Below are 22710 nucleotides of genomic sequence, written 5' to 3' on the forward strand. Positions count from 1 at the left end.
CATCATAGGGTTTTCCATTTTTCCTACTTAGATCCGAAAAAGAAGTACTCACACTAACCCTAGACCTAGGTCATGTCGTTCTATTTAACGTAGTAGGATTTTCCTAAATGAGTAGATAAATACTTAAAAATGAATCTATTATCTTCTCTTTTTTAATAGATAAAAAAACCCTTAAGATTAGTACCCAATAAAAATAAAATAAAAATCTTTAAACTTCAAATAATTATCACTAAATATATTTTGAATCCCAATAATTATCACAAATATCTTCTAGAAAATTCTTTTAACCAATTTTGGCATTTTAGGTAAAAATATACATGTAAAACAGTGTCAAATTTCAGAAAATAGCCATCGGCTCTATGCTAAATGATGTGTGCTACTCGTGTTAGCTACAATCTAAGGCAGTGTACCTATCGATGCAGTCTAGCACTAATGGCGAGTATCAAGGTCGTATTCCTCGGGAAAGTGAAAGCCTAGAGTTACTCCTTTGTTCTTTGTTATATTAACCTAAAATTAGCGATAAATAATTTCTAAACTAACTAATAGCTACAAGCTAAGTCCTAAGGGAGATGCAAGAATGATCGATAAACGAAATAACTAAGGCAAGAAGACAAACCCAAAGGGAATCTAAACTAGTTGGCAATCAAACAAAAGATAAAGGATCGGTGAGTCTAATTATGCTACCCGTGGACGAATTCTTAACCGAATTCGGTTTCTCTCTCGAGATAACCGAATTCCTAAATCTAATAACCTAAAGTTGGAATCTCTTCCTAACGATTGATTCTTAAATTAGCATTAAGCTTTAACCCGCCTCTATTAAGCTTTGTTAATTCTTAATCCGGCTAGTTAATTATCCTTATCTCTAAGCGATTATTAACCAGTTCTTGCTATTCAAAATTCCAATTGCCAAACGGATTTCTCAATCTCATAAAGCAATCTAAACATCACAATTCACAACGTCTCATGAATAATGCATTATCTTATTAATACTGACAACAAGAAGAATACAAAACCAACTCAAACAATCCAACAATATAATATCTGTAACACCCGGAATTTTTTTTTTTTTATATATTTAATAGTGAGTTTTTATTTAAGTTAATTTTAGCTTTATTTTTATTCAAGTAAACTATTTGAGAAATGATTATATTTTGGTTATTCAAATTTTCCCAAATGCATATTAATATAAGTAAAATTATATATTGGAAAATTTTGGAAGAAATTATAAAGGATGTTTTTATAAAAGAATTTTGGGAAAATTGGTATTATAATTGATTAGTAGTATTAAATTTTAAGTTGGAAATTGATTATTTAATTTAATTGTGTGTTAGGACTAAATTGGAAATTTATTTTGGAATAAGGATTGAAAGTATAATGTTATTTTTATGGGGTTTTAATGGAAATTTGTGAGCTTGGTATTTTTGTAAATAAATATGTCGGTCAGGAGTATTTTTGTAATTGTGTATTTTCAATAATTCGGATTTGGCCCAAATTAAATAGTTAAGGGCTTAATTGAAAGGCTAAAAAGAAGTTTGGGGGTCAAATTGGAATTATGCAGGATGAAATTGTAAGTAATTAAGAAAGTTGAGGGACCAAGTTGTAATAAGGAAAAGTTCAGGGGTCAAATGTCGATATTGAAGGGAAAGAAATCGGGGAGAGAGAAAGTAGATCGGGAGAGAGAGAGAGAGGGCGACGGCCGAAGAAGAAGGGGAGAAAGGCGGCAAGGCGGCCGTCGGGGCATAGAGCGCAGGTCGACGGAGCGGCATCATGCAAGCGGCCAAGAAGCCAAGGCGGCCTGGCGTGTTTCGCTTCCGGCGTTGTTGGCCGGCCTGTGGCGATCGGCTCTCTACGAGAGCTTTGCGGCGACTGTGGTGGCCGGAGACGGAAGATCCGGTGGAGAGAAAATGGTGGCGGTACCGGCATTTTTCGACTTTTCCCATGAGATCCGGAGGAGGGATGATCGGAGGATGTATCCCGACTCTCCTCACCAAGCTTCGCGATGGCACTGGTTTCGTGGGCGATCGGGCTTCGTTTGCGAATCGACGGCCGAGATCGTCCGCAAATCTCTCCCGGATGATCGGGTGTCGGATCGGAAAATCGGAAGCGAGGATCATCATCAGCGCGTCGTTGTGAGTCCGATGGTATGTTCGGATCGTCGATCGGACTCCGGCGGCTAGAGGCGAGTCGACCGAGCGACCGAGCGTCTCGGTAATTATCTTTGGCCCGTTAATTTTAGAAATTCTTGGTTTAATTGTGTCTATTGGATGGTATTGAGTATTTGATGATTTTTGTGAGTCAAAAATAATCGTCCCCGCCTTGTGTTTTGTCTTTGTGTGAGGTCGGAGATAGTGAAGTTTGGGGACCCGACTCCCGTTGTTTAAATTGTGGTGTTTTGGAGTCGGAAAAATATTAATGCAGTTCTTGTGGCCCGGCTCCTGTTATTAAATCCCAGCATGTTTGATATGTTTTTGGCAGGTCCTGGACCCGTTTTACGGGGGGTAAATATCCGTAATTTAGGGAGGTTCGCTCAAATTTCGGTAATCCTCGAGTCCAATTTAATTCTAGGCAGTCGACCTTGGGGTCTAAGTTAGGAAAAATTTTTGAATGTCTATTAATTGTATGTCCTTTTGATATTAGATAATTCAGCCTTCCCGCCAGCTCCACCCGAGGCGTAGGAGCGGACTGCGGAACGCGTTAAATCAGTGAGTTAACGTCATTTAATCATTGCACTATTGCTAAGTCTGATTTAATATGCTATTTTGAAAGTTCATGCATAATATGATTATTAGTATCGTAAAATAAATGATTTCACTTGATTATTAATATTTGAAATAATATAAATATTATTATTAGTATGTTATAATAAGATAAACGTTATTATTTTTCCCTCACAAATTGCACGTTGTTTTACCTTAAATCTTTAATCTTTATTTCGATATGTGTTGGTTGAGTTCATCAGATAATGATATTTATTATATGTGATGATTGCGAATTGGGAAATGTGGCTTGTAGAACATGCCTTTGATGGGTTACATCAGAATGATCATGGATATAAGGTTATTATGAATTTGTCTGCCCTGATCGAGCTTGCTCTCTGGGCTGAGTTCAGTTAATTGCCGGAGTTAAGGTCCCTAATCGAGCAATGCTCTCTGGGCGCCGGCTTATTTGGAATTCAAGTGTTCAGGCTGGAGGTAAGGACCCTGATCGAGCTTGCTCTCTGGGCTGCACTGTTGGATTAAGAGAGCCGAAAGGCTACTAGAATTTGGGGTTTAGGGTTCTACCGAGCCACTCGTCCCGAATAGAAAAGAAACAAAGATATTTTTATTTATTTATTTATTTACTTATTTATTTCATTATGGTATGATGACATCATGATTTCTGTTTATGTTCAGGGTTTGATATATGGACTCGAATAATCTATGTTTTTCTGAGAAGAAGCAATAGTCCCTAGATTATTTGATTTTAACTCACTCTCGAGACTGACAGTCTCATTTTTACTGTTTTTCAGATTTGTGACTGTTAGTTCTCCCGCGACTCTTATTCAGTAACCCGACTCCTTCATCATCGGGTGATGTATTTGATTTGGTATGTAAATTGGTAAATCTTAGATTCTCCGCAGTAGTAATAGTAAATGTATTAGTAGTAAATTTTCTGAGTTTCAGGTCTCGCCTAGTTTTTCTGGCAGACCGAAGTATTTATGTAGAATGTGCTATTAAGATAATTTGTGATTTTAATAATATTAATTTGAGATGAGATTTGTTTAAATCAGTGAGTGTCAGGCTTACTACGGGTTTCGGTGGCCTTAAGCTTACCCATTCCCTAGTGCCGGTCACGGGCCCACGGGTGGGGTCGTGACAATATCAAGCCAACATAGTAAAGAAATCCCAATGGATTTAATCAATCTAGCTAATCATGTTCATTATCAAAATCCATAAAAATTCAATTACAACAATGAGTAAAAAGGTAGAGAAAACCCGATTACTCCCTTGGATGAGAGTAAACAGCCCCAATTCCTCTTGCTCAATCTTGAATCGATCCTTGTTTCTCTTGCTCGATTTAAAAACCAATCGACGAACCTTGCCCAATCTTCAATCTTCGAAGAGAATCTGATTGAAACCTTGATCCAAGTCTCCTTTTCTCTTGGTTTCAGCTCGGAAAACCCTTAGAGAGAGAAATATTAGGGTTTGGGACGTTCTAACCCTAGCCTCCTCCTCTTTTCCTCTCTTTGTTTTTTTAATTAATACCCCCTGTCGCCTCCAACACGGCCGTGTCCTTGGCCGTGTTGGTGACACGGGCTAGTGTTCCTGGCCGTGTTACTCTCTGTGGTCATGCTCCATAAGATCTACTTCTTCTTTGATGTCCAACACGGCCGTGTTGGTTCCCGTGTTGGTAACACGGCCTGTGTTTGTGACCGTGTTGAGAACACGGCCAGTGTTGAGACCAACACGGCCATGTTCAGCTTCCTCATGCTCGTACTTAGCTCGTTTCGGCAGCTTTGACGTCCAATTATGCTCCAATTCTTTCCTTTTTCATTCTTTGACTTCTTTTGGACCTAATGCACACAAACATACGTATAGGGTGAGTGTTGGGACCAATTCACATCCAAATGTCCATAAAATTAATCTTAAAAACTCCATTTAGATGTGTGTATTTTACGCACATCACTAAACGATCGACTCTGTGTATAGCCGATTCGGCTTTACACAGAGCCGATTGCCTTCAAGGGCAAAAAGTTTTGAAAATGTTGACAGTTTAGTTCTTGAACTTGTAAAAACTGTTATTTCACCTCTCAAACTTAATTTTTTATGTCAATTGGCTGCAAATTGATTCTAGAAAAGTGATTTTGGTTCAATTATTCTCAATCCTAACTTTGATTCCCCATCCTTAACCTCCTAAGACTCGAGAAAGACAGTAACTTTCATCATATAATTTTTCTTTACTCATTATTTGGATTCCAAAAATGGATGCTGATAACCACTAATAATGTTGTTGAAGGCGATGTAGAGATTGATGGTCTGTCAATCAAAACTGGTGTGATTAATAGAGAAGAGAAAAAAAGAAGAAAAAGAAACAACAAAAGGAATATGTTGTTACAAAGACTGAAGAAGTGAAGGAGAAAAAGGAATAGAAGAAAGAAATAAAGTAAAAAATAAATATATATTTCAATATTTTTATGCTAAACTATTAGTCACTGACACGCCTTAAAGGCTCACATGAAATACACATGTGCATTAAAGTCGAAATTGGACTAATTTGGCTTGAAAAATGTAAGTTTTGAGCTTATTTGCTGAAATAGTTGTAATTCGGTTTATTTGGCCATTGCCATGAGTTCATAAGCCACATTGGCCCTTTGTATAAGTTTTTTTTAATTGCTTTTTATGAAAATATTCAAAGAAAAATAAGTCATACTTTATAACTAAAATCTAAAACAAAATATTGGTTAAAAATGAAAAGAAAGTCTAAAGTTGAGAATTAAAAAATTAAATAGTGAAGATAAATGAAAAAAATAATGTAAGATAATTTAAAAATAAGAAAGATGAGTTAAAAAAAAAATATATTGAAATCTTGAAAAAAAATAAAAGAGAAATCTTAAGAATTTTTATTCATAACAATGTTTAAAAAGTCATTAAAAGTATTTAAATGTCCATATCTATAAAAGTCAATGACTTTTTAAATAGTAACTTACTTTTAAAGACTAAAGTTGTAATTAAATACCTCCTAATTTTTATAGACTTTTTTAAACTCTTTAAAAGTTTATATTGAATACCCTGTTGACTTATACAAAATTTTCAAAGTTACTATTGAATATACCCTGCTTTTAAATTCCATCAAAGTCTTTAAAAATTTTAATTAAATACATATCCTCAGAAGCTAAAAATTATTTACTAATATTATTTTTTGTTACTCACAAATAAAAAGTTAATTAGAAGTTTTTAATTTAATTAAAAAGGGACTTTCATAAAAATATGAATTTTAAATAAAGCATTTAGTGAATTTTTTTGAGCAAACAATCCCACCACATGTAGACTTCTAGGTTTTATAAGAAAGATTATTTGAATAATTGTTTCTGGTGGTAAACATGATTGTTGTTGGTTTAAGTATTTATTAAATAATTGGTATGCGTGATTATTGTTGGTTTAAGTATTTATCGAATAGGTAATAAACAATAACATGAATTTGATGGTTTAATTAGAGATAAATTGTGATATGATAACTTTTTTAAAAAAAATTATTGTCTTGACAAAAAAAATATATTCATATTGTGACATAAAAAATTTAAGAATAATACGAATCTAACACAATAATGAAACAAAGTCCGTTATGTATGAAGTTACACATAATATTATATGGAATAATATTTTAAATAGACGCAGAGAAAAAAAATATAATAAAAATAAAATAATTAAATTTTATTTTTAAATAGTTAAGTAATAAATAAATAATAGTAAGTAGAATTCAATAAAAATCTATTGATATCTATAAAAATTGGTAAAGATCATTCATAAAATCATCGACTCTTTAAAAAATTATTAAAAGTATTAATAAAAATCCATCAACCTTACAAAATAATTTAAAAATTTTAATGGGATACACGACAAGGTTATTGATTTTTTTCGTTCCGGCCGGAATGACTCATTTTGTTTAAAAAACAGAACAAAATACCTATTGTACCATATCGGCCAAAATCTCGACCATCTCGAAACCGGAACGATCGAGATTGGGCCGAAATAGCCATTTCGCCCGATATTAATAAGATATGTTGAAATGAGGTAATTTCATAAAAAAATTATATCATTGAATTGAATTAATTAGTTCAATAACACTTAATTTTAACTTAATAAAAATAAATTAAATCTAAAATTCTAAAACTAAAGATCTAAAACTCTGTATAATAACTTTTTTATTTTTATCTATCACCTCATTTTTGTGTGTATAGTTTAATCATGCATTCTTTTCACTAATTTACTAAAATATTTTTATAATTTAATCTATAATATTATTTAGTAATAACAACTTAAGACTTATGTAATTTGATTTTTATGTTTTATATCACAATTAGCCGATTATATTATAGAAAAAATAAAATAATAAAAAATTAAATTTAATATTTATTTATTACTTTTCAATATACTATTTAATTAGATTATAGATAATAATTTTATAATATATATTTTAATAATTTAAAATTAAATTATATATATATAATTTAGAATGGTTCGATCCGAAACGTCAAAAATACTTCAGTTTCAAAATATTTCGTTTAAATAACAATCCGGGAACATCGAATGAAATGAAATTCATAACTTACGGTCCTAAATCTTTTTTTAAGTCGGCTCATCCGTTCAAGTAATGGACAACAGACGGCATCTAGAACTAACAGCAAGAACGAATTTTCTTTTTCTTTGTCTTTTTATATATAAAATATAAATTATATAATATTTTTAAAACAAGTCAAAGGAGAAGGGATGAAAAATTGACCTGTTCTTCAGTCCAAACTGGTAGTTCAGGCGCAGACGCCTCCAATATTTGCCATCTTGATCAATAATTCGTATTCTCCTTTGATTGCTTATTGTCATTAAATTAGTATTTAATTATATTGTGGAGTGCCTTATTGGTCAAAAATGAACAAACAAACAAAAGAAGACTCTTCTGCTTCTTCAATTCATAATTAATAATTAATTTTTATTAGCATAAAAGCCCCCAATGTTTCTGCGCGGGGTGCCCTTCCATTGGACTTTCTGGCTTCGTTCATTTCTTCGGCAGTCGTATGGTTTTTGTGTTGTTGACCAGAAATTAGTGATCGGCGAATTAGAAAGAAGGAAGCATGGGAGGGCTCTGTTCGAAGGCTTCTGCTTCTCATACTGATAATAAAAGACCAGAAAATAGGAATTTCAGTGGTCATGTTGATTCCAGCAAAAACAACAGCAACAATAATAAGAAAAACAGAGACTTGCAAGATCACCAACCAGCAGCAGGAGAAGCAGCAGAGGTGAGGGAAAGCATAGAGAACAGGTCTCAAGATCCAAAGGGATCGTTTTCCTTGGATGATTTTTATGATGGGATTCCTCGCTACCCATCTCTTAAATCAAGATCTTTGCGCTCTGGACAGTCTGCTGTTGCTAAGGTTAGTTCATTTTATTCATTCTTTTGTTTTTACTTTCTTACTTTTTCATATTGGCTTTTGAGGGATAGAAAAGAAACCCCCCGAAAAGAAAACGAAAAAAGAAAAAGCAAAGTGGTCTCATAAAATATTAAGACAAGTCTTGGATTTGTTATATGTATGGTGGGATTTTTATTTTCAATACATAAATATGCTTAAATGGATTAATTGTCATTGAATTAAAATTATGAATTCGTTACTAACATAAAAAAAACTAACGATTTTTCTTTTAAAAAGTTTGCTCTAAGTGAGTCATTTCATTGAGCAAACAATATATGCATGTGTAAATATATTTTATGGTATAATTTATATTCTTTTTACTTTTCTTATTTGTTTTAGCAATAAAATTATAATTGTTATTTAATTTCTTGGAAACATTTAAATAAAATTTGCTATTTTAGAATATTGGGTAAAATTGATAATCTACACAAACTGTGGATTTTTTTTATAGTAATTAGGCCTTTGTAAATTTGATAAAAAAGAAATTCATCTGTGCTCTGCTAAAACATCAAAAAGTTTTGACAGTTGAATGATCAATTACATATAATTAAATACAAGTTTATATACAATCCTTATAAGTGGCTCATAATTCTTTGTGCAAAGCTTTTATTAATATTGAGAGAGCAAAATTACTGTCAATAGTCATGCTTGATCCATTGGAATTATATAGAGCATTGCTATATCTGTACAGTAGTTTGATAATATAATTGAAAAATCTTCGTTTATGTTGTTATTTGAAGGTTTCGGAGGTAAGTTCACGTCTGGGTAGAGCTAGCATTGAGGTCTTGGACACACTTGGGAGTAGCATGACAAATTTAAACACCAATAACGGATTTGCATCTAGTGGGGCAACTAAAGGCAATGAGCTTACAATATTAGCTTTTGAGGTAGCAAATACAATCGTTAAGGGTTCCAGCCTTATGTATTCCCTTTCAAAATGGAGTATTCGACATTTGAAAGAAGTTGTGCTTCCCTCAGAAGGAGTGCAAAATCTAATATCAAAAGATATGGATGAGCTCTTGAAGATTGTTGAAGCTGACAAGAGGTAAATGCTGTGTTAATGGCTGTGGTGATGCATCCACTGATAGACCGTCTTGAATTAGCTTTTTATATTTTTTTCTAAAATGTGTTATCCTCACCTTATGTTTACAGGGAAGAGTTGAAAATTTTTTCAGGAGAAGTTGTTCGTTTTGGGAATATATGTAAAGATCTGCAATGGCACAACTTGGACCGTTATTTTGAGAAGTAACATAAATAGCATAATTACTCTTTTGAGTATTGAATTTATTACTTGTCTAAAGCACTTTACCGATTAAGTTCTTATTTTGATTTTCAGAATGAGCAAAAATGTTACTCAAAGGCAACTGAAGCAGGAAGAAGCAATATCTGTGATGGAGCTTCTAATGACTTTAGTTCAGTATACAGCTGTGAGTTCTTTTCCTTTATTTTTGGTGACATAGATTGCTACAAACCTATAATTAAATACTTTTGAGGGTTGCAGAAAGATAAATGAATAAGAAACTTTGGCATGCATATTAAATTAATGGAGCAAGTACCTGCCCCACATATTATGAACCATTTTTTAACATTGTATATTACCAAATCTTCATTTTCACTTTCTCACCTTGTGGTATGTGAAGTAACATCTTATTCTTATTCTGTTAATAATTCTATTTTTCAAAAATGTGGATGGCTGGAGTGACTTTTTCCTGTCAGTATAAAATCATCCAATAATTTCCCTACCATTGCTTTTTGTATGAAGGAATATTTTCTTTTCCTCCTATATGACAAAGGAGTTCTGAAAATTGAGGTTCAACTCAGTATATAGTCATTGTATTTTTTCAAAAGATAAAGGGTCAATTTGCCCTTTGAATATATATCCAATTTAAATTTTTTCAGCAAATAGTCCCCTGAACTTATGTCTAAGGGTCAAATACACCCAATTTAAATTTTTTCATTAAATAACCTCCTAAACTTGTATCTAAAGGTCAAATACAAACTTTTTTAAAAGTGAAATAACATTGGATTTTTAGGTCTTAATTGAATTATTATAATTTTTTAAAAATATTTATTTTATTAATTTACTGATATAATATCTAGTAACGCGTTATATAATAGCGTATTTAGCAAAAATTAAAATTTGGAGGGTTATTAATGAAATAAATATTATTTTTAATTTTTATAATTCAGTTAAAATCTAAAAAATATAATGTTATTTCACTTTTTTAGAAAGGATAAATTGGGTGTATTTGACTCTTGGACACAAGTTCAGGAGGCTATTTGCTGAAAAGTTTAAATTGAATGTATTTGACCTTTGGACATAAATTTAGGGGGTCATTTGCTGAAAAAATTTAAATTGGATGTATTTGACCATTGCACATAAATTCAGGGAGCAAATTGACCCTTTGTCCATTTTTCAAATATCAAGGAGAAAGCAAGAAAGCCTTGGCATAACATATGATAACCATAATGAAGGTTCTTTGAAATGTCAATTTATGTCTGGGTAATGTGTGAACTTCTAATGTTGAATCTTATAAGTTCATATATTTGGAGAAGAACATTGTATGAGAAGAAAATTGGGTATGTAGGAACTGTACCATGGATTGCAAGTGTTGGACAGAATTCAACAAGAGTATCAGCGTAGACTTCAAGAGGAGAATAATGCAGTTGCTGGTCCAAAAGGTAACTTCTCCATTTGAACTAATATAAGATTTTTGTACTCAGCTCTTGGTTTTAAGTAGCATTTGTTTATGTTTCATTGGAGTGCTATATAAACTTCTGTACAATAAGGTGAAGAACCTAGATGACTGGCAAATGGCATCATTATGAACTAACTAATTTGCTATTTTTCTCCAGAAACCGAGAAATTGACACGCTAATAACATATTTACAAATGATAAATGGTGTTATTGAATGGCTTTTTATTATTGTTTATGCTAAGATGTTACTGAATCTGTTTCACATATGCATCACACAAGGAAATATAAATGTCTTCATCTCCTAAAATGAATGGAAAAGCATTCTGTTGCAGCTGGCATTAACTTCCAGATTATAGGCAACATCCAGTTTATACTGTGAGTGTTTGTAATACTCATAAGGGATATGAAGTCATATGATGAGCTGTATTATCTGGTAGCCGTTGAAGCTTCCATGGAAATTCAGAAGCACTTGGTAAAGAGAGATAAATACTACCTACTTTTAATGGGTTTGTGTTATTGTCTGCAATTCAGATGACAGCCTTGCAACATTGCGAACAGAGCTCAAAAGCCAAAAAAAGCAAGTCCGTAACTTAAAGAAAAAGTCACTCTGGTCCAGAAGTGTGGAAGAGGTAGATCCAAAGCCCTGCAAATATTGATTTCTCTTGGAGGACCTTATGTTTAGATTACCAAATATTTTTATCTCTTTTTTTAATTTTTTAATTTATTCTTCTTTTACTTCTGAAAACATGATTGCGTTCTCTTTGTAAATGGATGCATGTTGATTCTTGCAAGTCTTTTCATAGTGCTACACACTTCACTCTGTTAACAAAGTACGCTCTCTTATTTGATCAAGTTCGGTGCTTCTGGAGTAACTTGTTAATTTTGATTATAGGTTGTGGAGAAGCTTGTAGATATTGTCAATTTCTTACTCCTTGAGATACACAACAACTTTGGCAGTGCAGGTACGTATCTTGCTCAAGGTATTTTAAAAGTGCATTTGTTCTTTTGATGAGGTACAAGGCAATGGGGAAAATAAATAGAGAAAATGAAAAAAGAAACAAAATGGAGCAGGCAACCTTGGAGAAAAATACGGAAAGCTTTATAAAAGTTCAAATTGGTCGGGCAAAAACCTTTTCTTGGTCAAAGGTAAAACTAGGCCATTTTTAAGGAAAACGAAATGGGAATCATTCTCCAAGCTTTTCAATATGAAAAGAACTTGTACAAACTCTAATAAATTATTTGTTAATTAATATACTAAGTATTGGCAATTTTCATTTTTGCTATTTTCATATATTTTCTTTTATATTTAATTAAAACTTGAAGATTAAAACTTTTGATTATGTTTAAAATTTATAATACTGTTTATTTTTATTGTTTAAAAGCAATTTCTTACAAAACGCTCCAAAATGTCACAAAATAATTTCTTGGAATTTTTCGTATGCAACCAAACAATAAAAATAAAATATTTTCCTGAGAAACCTTTTCCAGCAACAAGTTGTTTTCCACATAACAAATGGAGGCTTGAGGAAGAAACATCTCTTTGACTGTTTAACTTATCATCCTCTCCTTCAAAAATTTTCTTTTCTGAACAACCTTATGTTTATCAATGAAATAGTGTTAATATCACTTGTATCCTGCAGATAGTAATGAATCAGTTAAATCTGTGAACAAACATAGAAGATTGGGACCTGCGGGCCTCTCATTGCATTATGCAAATGTTGTTGTGCAAATTGATACTCTTGTGAGTAGACCATCTTTATTAAATAGTATTATATCTTATTCTGTTGCTAAAACTTTAGTAAATTATGACTTTTATAATTCCTATATTACAGCAGTTGTTATGATACCTTATATGACGTTTACATGCGAGTGCTCATAATATAACAGGGATGATTTTTATCGTTCTTATTTGAAAATACTGCACTGCACATCCGAGACAACACCATTTCTTTATGTTGGCATTTAAACTTAATGTAACAGTCAGAAAATCTGTCAATTTTGTAACTTGAATAAGCACTCCAAATTCGCTAGTTTGCAACTAATTATATCGTAGGCTCTCTTATGTGCATGTTATCTCTTTTAAATGTGCATGCACATGCATGTTGTAGGTTTATTCAGTATTACTATAATTCAGCTATTTGTGATGGACAATTGCTAATTTCCTACAAACTTGAGGTCATATCATAGACATGAAAATCTCCTGAACTAGGAAGTAAACTCAAAGTAAACTCAGAGATTGAGAAGTACACGGAGCCAAGAGTAAACAAACCTAAACTGGAAAGCAAATCAAAAAAATTAATGCCCTCTAATTAAATTAGATAGCATTGAAGGTGTAGATTTAGGACATAGGACTTTGGACGAAATAGGGTTGTTATATTTTACCCTACACCAGTTAACTCCTATTTATAATAAGCTTGGGATATAAGTTATTACAGAGATAATATTAGAGGCGCAAGGCGCACAAAGGTGCAAAAGGGTCCTGGAGCCTAGGCGCAAGGCTTGTGCTCGACACACACTGCGCGCGAAAAAAATATCAAAAAGTAGAAAAAAGTGCATTAGTACCCAAAACACACAGTGATGACAAAAAACACACATAAAACTTAGCAACGTAGGTTTCCAGATCAAAAGCACCTAAGCTTCGTAATCCTAGTATACTAAAAAGTTCTTAACCACTTATTAAAGTGCAATTAATTCTCATTGACATCAATATTGTCTTCATCATCTCATCAAATTCAAGTTGATCACTTCCAATTTCCTAGCTTCTTCATATTCTCCATTTTTTTCTTCAAAATCAATTTCTTCCTCATCTCTAAGTACTAAAGGAGGGTTAGCTCACGTATGAGAAGATGCCTTCGTCTTTCCCATTTCCTTAGGCCTAACACTTGAAGAGAAAGAGGATATATGATATCTTTACCTCTTATACAATATGTCTCCTCTTCAACTCCACTAGCTCTAGCAACTACACGTGTCAAATTGTCATCGTCGAACACTGATTCATCTTTGTTATCAGATCCTACATCCATGGACCTATTAACTATGCTTTACTATCATTTATATCTTTTAAAGAGATGGGATCATTGAAGTCTCCATGCTTCACTGTCTGATTGTATTTAACAAATACCAAATCATATAAATGTTGCCTTTTTTGGCTATGAATCTGCAACATATTAGAATAATTTATTAAGTATGATGCATAATGTAAATTAAACTCTGAAATTCAATGTGAGAAGTAATTACTGTGTGTATTAATCAATGATTGTTACACCTATATATATATATATATATATATTCTAATACAGGAATTCAAATCAAATACTGATTCCTAACTAAATCCCTAATTATTCTCCTATTATGTATAGTTGTACATTCTTAAATAATTATAAAATATTGTAACATTCCCCCTTAGGAGTATAGATATTGATAATTTCAGCTTGTTACAAAGATAATCAACCCTAACCGATTTAAGACCTTTGTAAAGATATTTTCCAACTGTTCTCCTGTTATCACATATCCTGTAGAAACCAATCCTTGCTGAATTCTTTCACGAACGAAATGACAATCAATCTCAATATTGTTAGTTCGTTCATGAAAGACTAGATTACATGTATGAGTGCACCATGGTTATCACACCATCACTTACCCAGTACTGAGATCTTAAGACCCACTTCAGTAAGGAGTTGATATATTCACATTATCTCCCACACAGATTTGGCCATGGCTTTATATTCTGATTTTGCACTCGAACGTGAGACAACGTTTTGCTTCTTGCTTTTTCATGAAAACAAATTTCCTCCAACAAACACACAATAGCCTGAATTAGATCTTCGATCTTCCTTGCACTGTGCCCAGTCAGCATCTGAGAAACATTCAATCCTAGTATGACCATGGTTGCTATACAGGATTCCTCGCCTAGGTGCTCCTTTCAAATAATACAAAATTTGCTCTACAGCTTTCTAGTGATTGACAGTTGGAGTACCGTGCTGATAGAATAGGCAATATCAGGATGAGTCACAATAAGATAGTTTAACTTTCCAACTGATCTTCTGCATCTCTCAGGATCTTCAAACAATTCACCATCTTTTGTAAGCTACAAACTAGGAACCATTGAAGTGCTACATGGCTTAGCCGCCAGTTTCTCTGTCTTGAACAATAAGTCAAGCACATACTTACTTTGAGATAAGAAAATCCATTTCTTACTCGTTACAGCAACACCTAAAAAATACTTTAGAGCCCCTAAATTCTTTGTATGAAATTGACCATGAAGAAATGACTTGAGTGATGAAATCCCACTAGTATCACTCCTAGTAATGACAATGCCATCAACATAAACAACCAATAAGATGATGCCAGCTGCAGATTGCTTGTAGAAAACAAAATGATCTGAGTTACTTTTGTTCATGCCAAACTTCTCAATAGCTTGACTAAACTTCCCAAACTAGGTTCGAGGACTTTGTTTCAATTTATATAAGGATTTACGAAGACGACAAACTTTCCTATACTCTCCTTGAGCAACAAAGCTGGATGGTTGCTCCATATAAACTTCCTCTTGAAAGGTCACCATGAAGAAATGCATTCTTAATGACAAATGATTATATGACACAAAATAGGATATCGCATAAGTGCATTGACGTATACTTTTACGAAGGGCAATAGGACGATCATCACTAGAACTGGGAGCCGGATTTGATAACAAAGGAACTGGCGCAAGACATGGAGCAGAAGGACCAAGGACAGGAACAGGAACATGAGTAGGAACAGGAACATGAGGTTGTTGACGATGAGAATAAACTTGTTTTATAGGAGCCTTAATCAGAGCAGAGGGATGAAGATCAGTAATAGTATAAATTAGGAAATCATCATCCTCCCCCTGATGAACGAAACCTGAACATGAAGCAAATAGTGTTTATTCTAGAAGGGAAAATCAGCTGACATAAGGTATTATTAAGACTAGGACAGTAACATCTATAACTTTTTGCACATGGGAGTATCCAAGAAAGATGCATTTGAGAGATTTGGGATCAAATTTTGTAACCTGAGGTCGAACATCCTGGACAAAACAAGTACACCCAAATATCCTAGGTTTGATAGGAATTAATGACTTGTTAGCAAAGAGAACATGAAAAGGAGTCTTACCAGAAAGGACTGATGATGACATATGATTAAAATCAAAAAACAGGTTGTAAAAGCTCCATCAGCCCTAAAATGTTTAAGGACTTGCATTTGAAACAACAAAGCTGTAGCAGTCTTAAGAAAATGTCTATTTTTTCTTTCAGCAACCCCATTCTGAGGCGGTGTATTTACACAAGAAGTTTGATGAATAATGCCATGTTGAATCATAAATTTTGGAGGCATTCTGATAAGTATTCTTTAGCATTATCACTTTGCAAAACTTGAATAGGCACATTAAATTGTATTTTAATTTCAGCGCAAAAAGCAGTAAAGTGAGAACAATTTTGAACAATTTTTCATCAAATATAACCATGTCATTTGAGAATAATCATCAACAAAGGTAACAAAATACTTAAACCCAATTTTAGACACAACTGGACAAGGACCCTGAACATTGGACTAACTTAAAAGGAGCACTAGCTTGTTTATCGACTTTAGGACTAAAACTCTGACGATGGCGTTTAGCAAATTGGCAAGACGCACAATCTAATCAAGACAAACTAGAAAACTAAGGATAAAATATCTTTAATATATGTAATGAGTGATGATCCAACCGACAATGTGCTTCAAATGGGGTCACAACTCCAGAACAAGCAATAGACTTTAGTACTTGTGTATCAAGAATGTAAAGGCCTCTAGATTCACGTCCTTTACCAATAAATTTCTTTGTCATAAGATCCCGAAATAGATGGAAATCAGGAAAGAATGAGACACTACAATTAAGAGAACGAGTGAGTTTACTGACAAAGATTGAAATACAAATCAGCTAAATTTAGAACAGACTACAAAGGAATTGAGGGTGTTAGAATAATTGTGGCAGACCCTAGAACATGAAGTGTAGACCCATCTGCTAAAATAACTGTAGTGCTAGGAGTATGTGATTTAAAGGAAGAAAATAGACTAGAGTTACCTGTCATGTAATCTGTGGCACCAGAATCAATGACCCATTTGGAAGATGAGGAAACAAGACGTGTTCATTTTACCTGAATCAGTAATAGCAGTAATAAGAGTGATGAGACTTTAGAGATTCTTGGTATTGTGAAAACTTGGTATACTCATCTATAGATACTTTAATAGACTCAAGAGCATTATTAGTAGATGCAACATGTACTGACTGGTTTGACTGATTCTTTGCTCTGCAACCTTTTACAATCCTTCTTCACATGTCTTGGCTTATGACAAGAGTAACAGACAACACTTCCTGAATCCTGCCCTCGAGTACCAGGATTACTAGAGTCTCCCCCTTTCTTATATGGTTGTCTCCCAGATTTAGAGGTACAGTTGATAAGAACACTATTAGATTGAACAGGTGCTAAATTTTTTGTGCGAAGTACCCTACTGAAAGCTTCTTCCAACAAAGATATCTCAGACCAACCAAGAAGCTCATTACCGCCCTCTTTTCTCTCTAAGCTTGTTGAACTTTCATATTAGTACTAAATGGAAGTAACATATTAAGTTCCTAATAAGTTTTCTTGAAATCCATAAAGTAGTCAGTGAGAGTTCTGTCACTTTTTTTTGCACGATAAAAGGCTTGACATACCTCATAAGTGTGTTTGATATTTCCCTTGCCAGAACACAAATTCCAAATAATTCATCAATTCTTTCACAAAATCACAATAATTAATTAGCCAACTACCTCACTATTAATAGAATTACGTATTTGCAAAAACAAATGAGCATCATCTTTCAACCATGAGACTTTTGAATCATTATTAGGTGGGTCATTCGTTAAGTGATTATCCATAGAAATACTCCGCAAATAAAGCCGGACAGTTTTATTTCAATTTAAATAATTCGATCTATTAAGTTTATGTTCTGTGATTTTAGACAACATAGGAACAAAATCAGACACAACAACTGACTTTTCTCCTTCATATTAGAAAATCAACCAAATAACAAAATCAACCATTCGCAATTCTTTGAGGAATCAAATATGTCCTAAAGTAGATCCCACACCAGATAGATGTTGATCCAAACAGGTAGAGGAATGTGTCGTGGAAGTCTAGGCGAGCAGATGGATGCAAAAAAGAGCAGGTTGCAGTGATAGGCGCGCCCTCACGCGCCGGCGGGTGGCACTGTAGCAGCTTCCTTCTAATGGCGCGTGTGGGTCACGCGCAGGGCTTTCTGCAACGAAACTCTAGATGAAGGCCGATTGGCAGCAGGTGCTTCCCCTTGTCTGGGCAGTGAGAAATAAATGTCCAGAAAGAGACCCGAAAAACCCTAACACCCTACTGTTTGTAATTGGCAGAAATTTTAGAGGTACATGTGTGTATTCATTATGATTGTTACGCCTATATATAGACAAGTTATATCTCTAATATAGGAATTCAATCAAATACTGATTCCTAACTAAATCCCTAATTATTCTCCTGCTATGTATAGTTGTATGTTCCTAATTAATATATAATAATTGTAACATATAACAAATTCAACATCCTACTTCTAAAACTAACTTATTAATATTATATTTAATTACATTTAAATATATTAATTACTTACATGTTCAAATTTACTCCAATTGTGCTGAGAACCAGATGCACCACAAGTGCGCCTAAGCACTTTAACAACAAACTTTTGCAAATTTGAAGTTAATGATCTATAAGATTTCCATAGCTGCCAATTTTATTCTAAATTACAAAAAAAAAAAAAAAAAAAACACAAGTGTTTATTTAATTTTTGATGCACTAAATTAATTAACCTTTAAAAGAAGTACTTAAGCCTTAATAAAAGAAAGTTACTTGGAGCTTTTGTATTTCTATGCCTAATGGCCAACTCCATCCCAAATAGCCCTTTCGCGTTTCAATATAAAGTGAGTTTGTCACTAATTCTGTCTTGCTCAGAATGGCATGGAATCAACCTTGCTATAGCTTTATATAAACCCAACATGACTTGTTCATCTTTAGATATGTTGGTGTTTGAATAGAAGTACTTGGGATTTATATATTATCCTGTTGCATACAAAGGTTGATGAGGATGGCATTCCCATCTATTGTCAATGATCTTAAACACATCATTGTACTTTTCATTTTTCTTATCAAAAGACTTCATCATAACTTATTTAGCCATATCCATAGCCTCTTAAATATATCCCATTGCAGGCTTTTTCACTATCAACCAATCTAAGAACACAGACTGAAGGACGAAATTTCTTCAAGATATACAAAATTCTGGTCCACCATCTAGGCACCAAGATGATTCTAGTTATCTTCTTACCAACATATTCTTTTGCTCATTTACTAGTTGTTCAATCCTTTGAAGTGAACATTTTTCTTAAATTGTGCTTCTTCTTATGTATCTGTTGAAGAGTGAGAAAAGTAGTAGCAAATCTTGTGACACCAACTTGAACAAGCTCTCTTTGTTCTATGAAATGCCTTAACAAATTCACCACACCTGGGGAACATAAATATACCATTCAAACTCATTGCTCGGTTCAATTTTATTTTAAAATTAGGTAGCTTCCCAATATCTTTTGGCATCAAGTCAATGCAACGAGTAGCAAAGCATTCCAATTCAATTGTGGTCTTTTTATTCCAATAGTTTACCTGGAAAAGAAATTGAAAAACTAGGCAAGTTTGATATACTATTTAAAGTGGCATCATTTTGTAAGAAAAATAAATTTAAAAGGAGAGTTTGAGTTTCTTACCATCAAGAACATTGCTACTTGCACTATAACTTGAACAAAACTTGCCTCTCCTACACGGTCCACAAATCTATCAAGCAACTGAAAACATTTTCTCTTCAATTTCTGAATAATCGGAAGCATCAATAGACTAGAGAAAAACTGATCCTTTAGGCGAATTTACTAAACAAAAATGCATGAACCATTTCACGAAGTATGTGTCCGGATAGTCCAAAGTCTCGATAGAGTTGCAATTAATTATCCATTGCAAGGAATTCATTCTTACTGGTAAATGCTCATACCCAATTAGGCCTAAAAGGTGATCATGATTAAGTGCTTTTTGGGTTTTTTTTTACCATCTGTCTGCCATGATAGGACAATCGTGTTTTGGCCCCTGCCCCCCGCCCCTTCTTCATAGTACTGCATTAAAATTGTTACATTATCGACTTTCTCTTTCAACAAAAGGAACCTGCACCTCATGGAAACTAGTGCGGTTGTGATAAAATGTTGAATTGATGGGGAGAATGCAGTCACATAGCTTGTCTGAACTTTGCAGTTACCACTATAACCCTAGTGAAGGCATACGATAGAATGACAATAAGACAGTGATGCTACTTCTGATGTACACCTTGAATTTTGTGATACATGCTAAGCTAAAGGTTGACAACATATTTATGGGAGTTTTAAAGGAGAAAATGTATTTTGTATACCCAATGTTTGGGAATCCCTTATATGAATTACAGACAAAAAATTATGATGTGATATTTTGGATGATTCAATTGAAGTTTCCTACGAAGAGAAATTGTCATGGGAGTGGATTTGACCGAGATTGATTGAATTGAATGGTATAAACACACAAGCTGAAACTATTGCATTATTTTGGGGTAATGATCTTGAATTATGTTAGATGACTATTATTATTGGTCAGATTGTACTGCACTGCCTGCATCTGCTCTTGATTGCATCAGTTTTGTGTTATTTGTATTTAAGAAATTGAAAACTCTCCGTAAATGATCTTATAGACACTAGTTCTTGTTGTATTTAAGAAATTGAAGACTCTCCTTAAATGATCTTATAGACACTAGCTCTTGTACTTTTCTGGTGCAACTGCATGTATGGCATTTAACAATCACATTCTCGCAGGTGGCACGATCGAGTTCTATGCCTCCAAGTGCAAGGGATTCATTATACCAGAATTTGCCACCCAGTGTAAAATCAGCTCTACGTTCCAAATTACACTCTTTTCATGTTAAAGAGGAGGTATAAATGATTTGATTATGTACCTTTTCACTTTCGAAAAGAAATGTGCATTCCATTCTAAGAAGAGAATAGTAGAATTTAAGCTAGGCTTGTGTCTCCTACCTCACTGGGCACAAGTAAAAACAATCCATAGAATTTTCTGCTCAGATTTCCTGCTGGTTAACATATGTTCTTAACTTCTCTCTGCAGCTCACGATTACAGAGATTAAAGATGAGATGGAAAAGACTTTACAGTGGCTTGTTCCGATGTCCGCCAAAACTGCTAAGTACGAAAATTAGAATTTTTCTGCATTGTAACCTTTGTTCTATTGCTTTGCTCTCTGTTTAATCGTTATTTTTGTTGTTTTTGGACGTAATTGTTTCAAAACAGAGCTCATCATGGTTTTGGTTGGGTTGGAGAATGGGCAAATACTAGGTGAGTGACATTTACAATATACAATAATCTTTAGATTACAATTTCTTGAAAGAATATGACAGTAGGATAAATAACAAGGGAGTAAAAAATGAGTCATGAATGCAGATCTGAGGCAAATAGGAAGCCTGCTGCCACAACAGCTGATATAATTCGGGTTGAGACACTCCACCATGCAGACAAGGACACGACTGAAGCCTATATTCTTGAATTAATATTGTGGCTTCACCATCTGGCCAAAAAATCCAAGAATGGAGTTAATGGTGGTGATAAGTCGCCCATCAACTCTCAAATAAGTGCACCGCTTGAAAAGGTGAATCAGCCACTGAGACTTGAGTTGCCGAAAGCACCAGCATTAGCTACTGAAGACCAGGTATTGTCGCAGGATGTAAGCAAGAATTAAATGCCTGGAATCAGCAAGAATCAGGACTTTCATCTTGTAAAACCTGGTTGAGAATGCATGATAGACTGAGTAAGAGCAGCAGCTACTTCCCATAAAGGAATGCAAGCACTTGGCCATTGTTAAAATGCTGCCTTCTGTGGTTCCCATTATCAGCTTCTGGTATTTGACGAGGAAGCATTGGATGCAATTGCAAAGCATTAGATGGTCTTTGTTTGGGATGATAAGGAATTATAGCGCATGCTCCATGTACGTATGGAACAAATCTTGCTGCAATATCAGATATTGTACGATGTAGCAGTTTTATGTAAGTAGATCTACAGTGACTTTCGATCAAAAAAAGAAAAAGATATACAGTGACAAAAAAGAAAAATAGAAAACAAAAGAACAAGAATTTGAGTGCCAGTGGGTCACAGTTCTGTTTGATTCCTGAAAACAATGGTCTGCTGGGAAATTCTTTTCCTCTAGCAATTTTTATCTAGATATGGCTAAGATGTGCAATATCAATTTTTTGGCCCTTGATAGTTAAGCAGTAAATATCTGCGAATTCTACGCAACTGCCCAAAAAATAAACTAACTTTTATACGCAGCTCTAAAATTTTACAAAATTATACTAAAAATCAACGACTTAATTGTTGTACTCTTAGGCTAAAAATACATTTTCTTCCTCAAAAGCTATTCCTTTGAAAACTCACCACATAAAAATCTCAGTGAATTCACAACAAATCTAACAACAATTTCATCAATATACATAATACAAATAAAAAAAAAGTCAAAAGATTATAAACTTTTTGAATATAGATTTATTAATTGTTTGATTTTTGAAAAAGTAAATTTCAAACATATATTTAATTGATTTTATACTAGTTAAAATTATTTTGCATTAGAATTCTTCAAAACTATTTTACAAGGCCAAAAATCAATCAGATTCGATCAGAGAATATGTCAAATATTGTTTTAAGATCATATTCTGCAACCAGCTACAAGAAT

At 33.5% G+C, this 22710-nt stretch overlaps 1 protein-coding gene and 1 long non-coding RNA gene across 2 annotated transcripts; both read left to right on the forward strand.

The window, feature by feature from the left end:
- The first annotated feature begins 2168 nt into the window (after nt 1-2168).
- Nucleotides 2169-3546, forward strand: LOC125370510. The gene is made up of 3 exons (XR_007216544.1): nt 2169-2208; nt 2638-2702; nt 3509-3546. It is a non-coding gene; the product is annotated as an uncharacterized LOC125370510 (long non-coding RNA).
- A 3899-nt stretch (nt 3547-7445) lies between these two features.
- On the forward strand, nt 7446-22227 carry LOC8287615 (protein PSK SIMULATOR 1). The gene is made up of 12 exons (XM_015715586.3): nt 7446-8125; nt 8902-9206; nt 9314-9406; nt 9498-9588; nt 10750-10843; nt 11392-11489; nt 11753-11822; nt 12501-12601; nt 20792-20908; nt 21098-21174; nt 21279-21323; nt 21429-22227. The coding sequence occupies exons 1-12, from the start codon at nt 7826-7828 to the stop codon at nt 21721-21723; spliced, it is 1686 nt and encodes a 561-aa protein (XP_015571072.2). The 5' UTR covers nt 7446-7825; the 3' UTR covers nt 21724-22227.
- The last annotated feature ends 483 nt before the right edge of the window (nt 22228-22710 follow it).

The sequence above is a fragment of the Ricinus communis genome, chromosome 7 (assembly GCF_019578655.1).
Source record: "Ricinus communis isolate WT05 ecotype wild-type chromosome 7, ASM1957865v1, whole genome shotgun sequence".
NCBI lineage: Eukaryota > Viridiplantae > Streptophyta > Magnoliopsida > Malpighiales > Euphorbiaceae > Ricinus > Ricinus communis.

Bases quoted from the DNA above. Each gene is read 5' to 3' on its own strand.
- LOC8287615 (XM_015715586.3), top strand. From the start codon at position 7,826: ATGGGAGGGCTCTGTTCGAAGGCTTCTGCTTCTCATACTGATAATAAA. The intron at 9,407-9,497 runs GTAACATAAATA...TTTGATTTTCAG, and splicing joins TTGGACCGTTATTTTGAGAA to AATGAGCAAAAATGTTACTC. The intron at 20,909-21,097 runs GTATAAATGATT...TTCTCTCTGCAG, and splicing joins CTTTTCATGTTAAAGAGGAG to CTCACGATTACAGAGATTAA.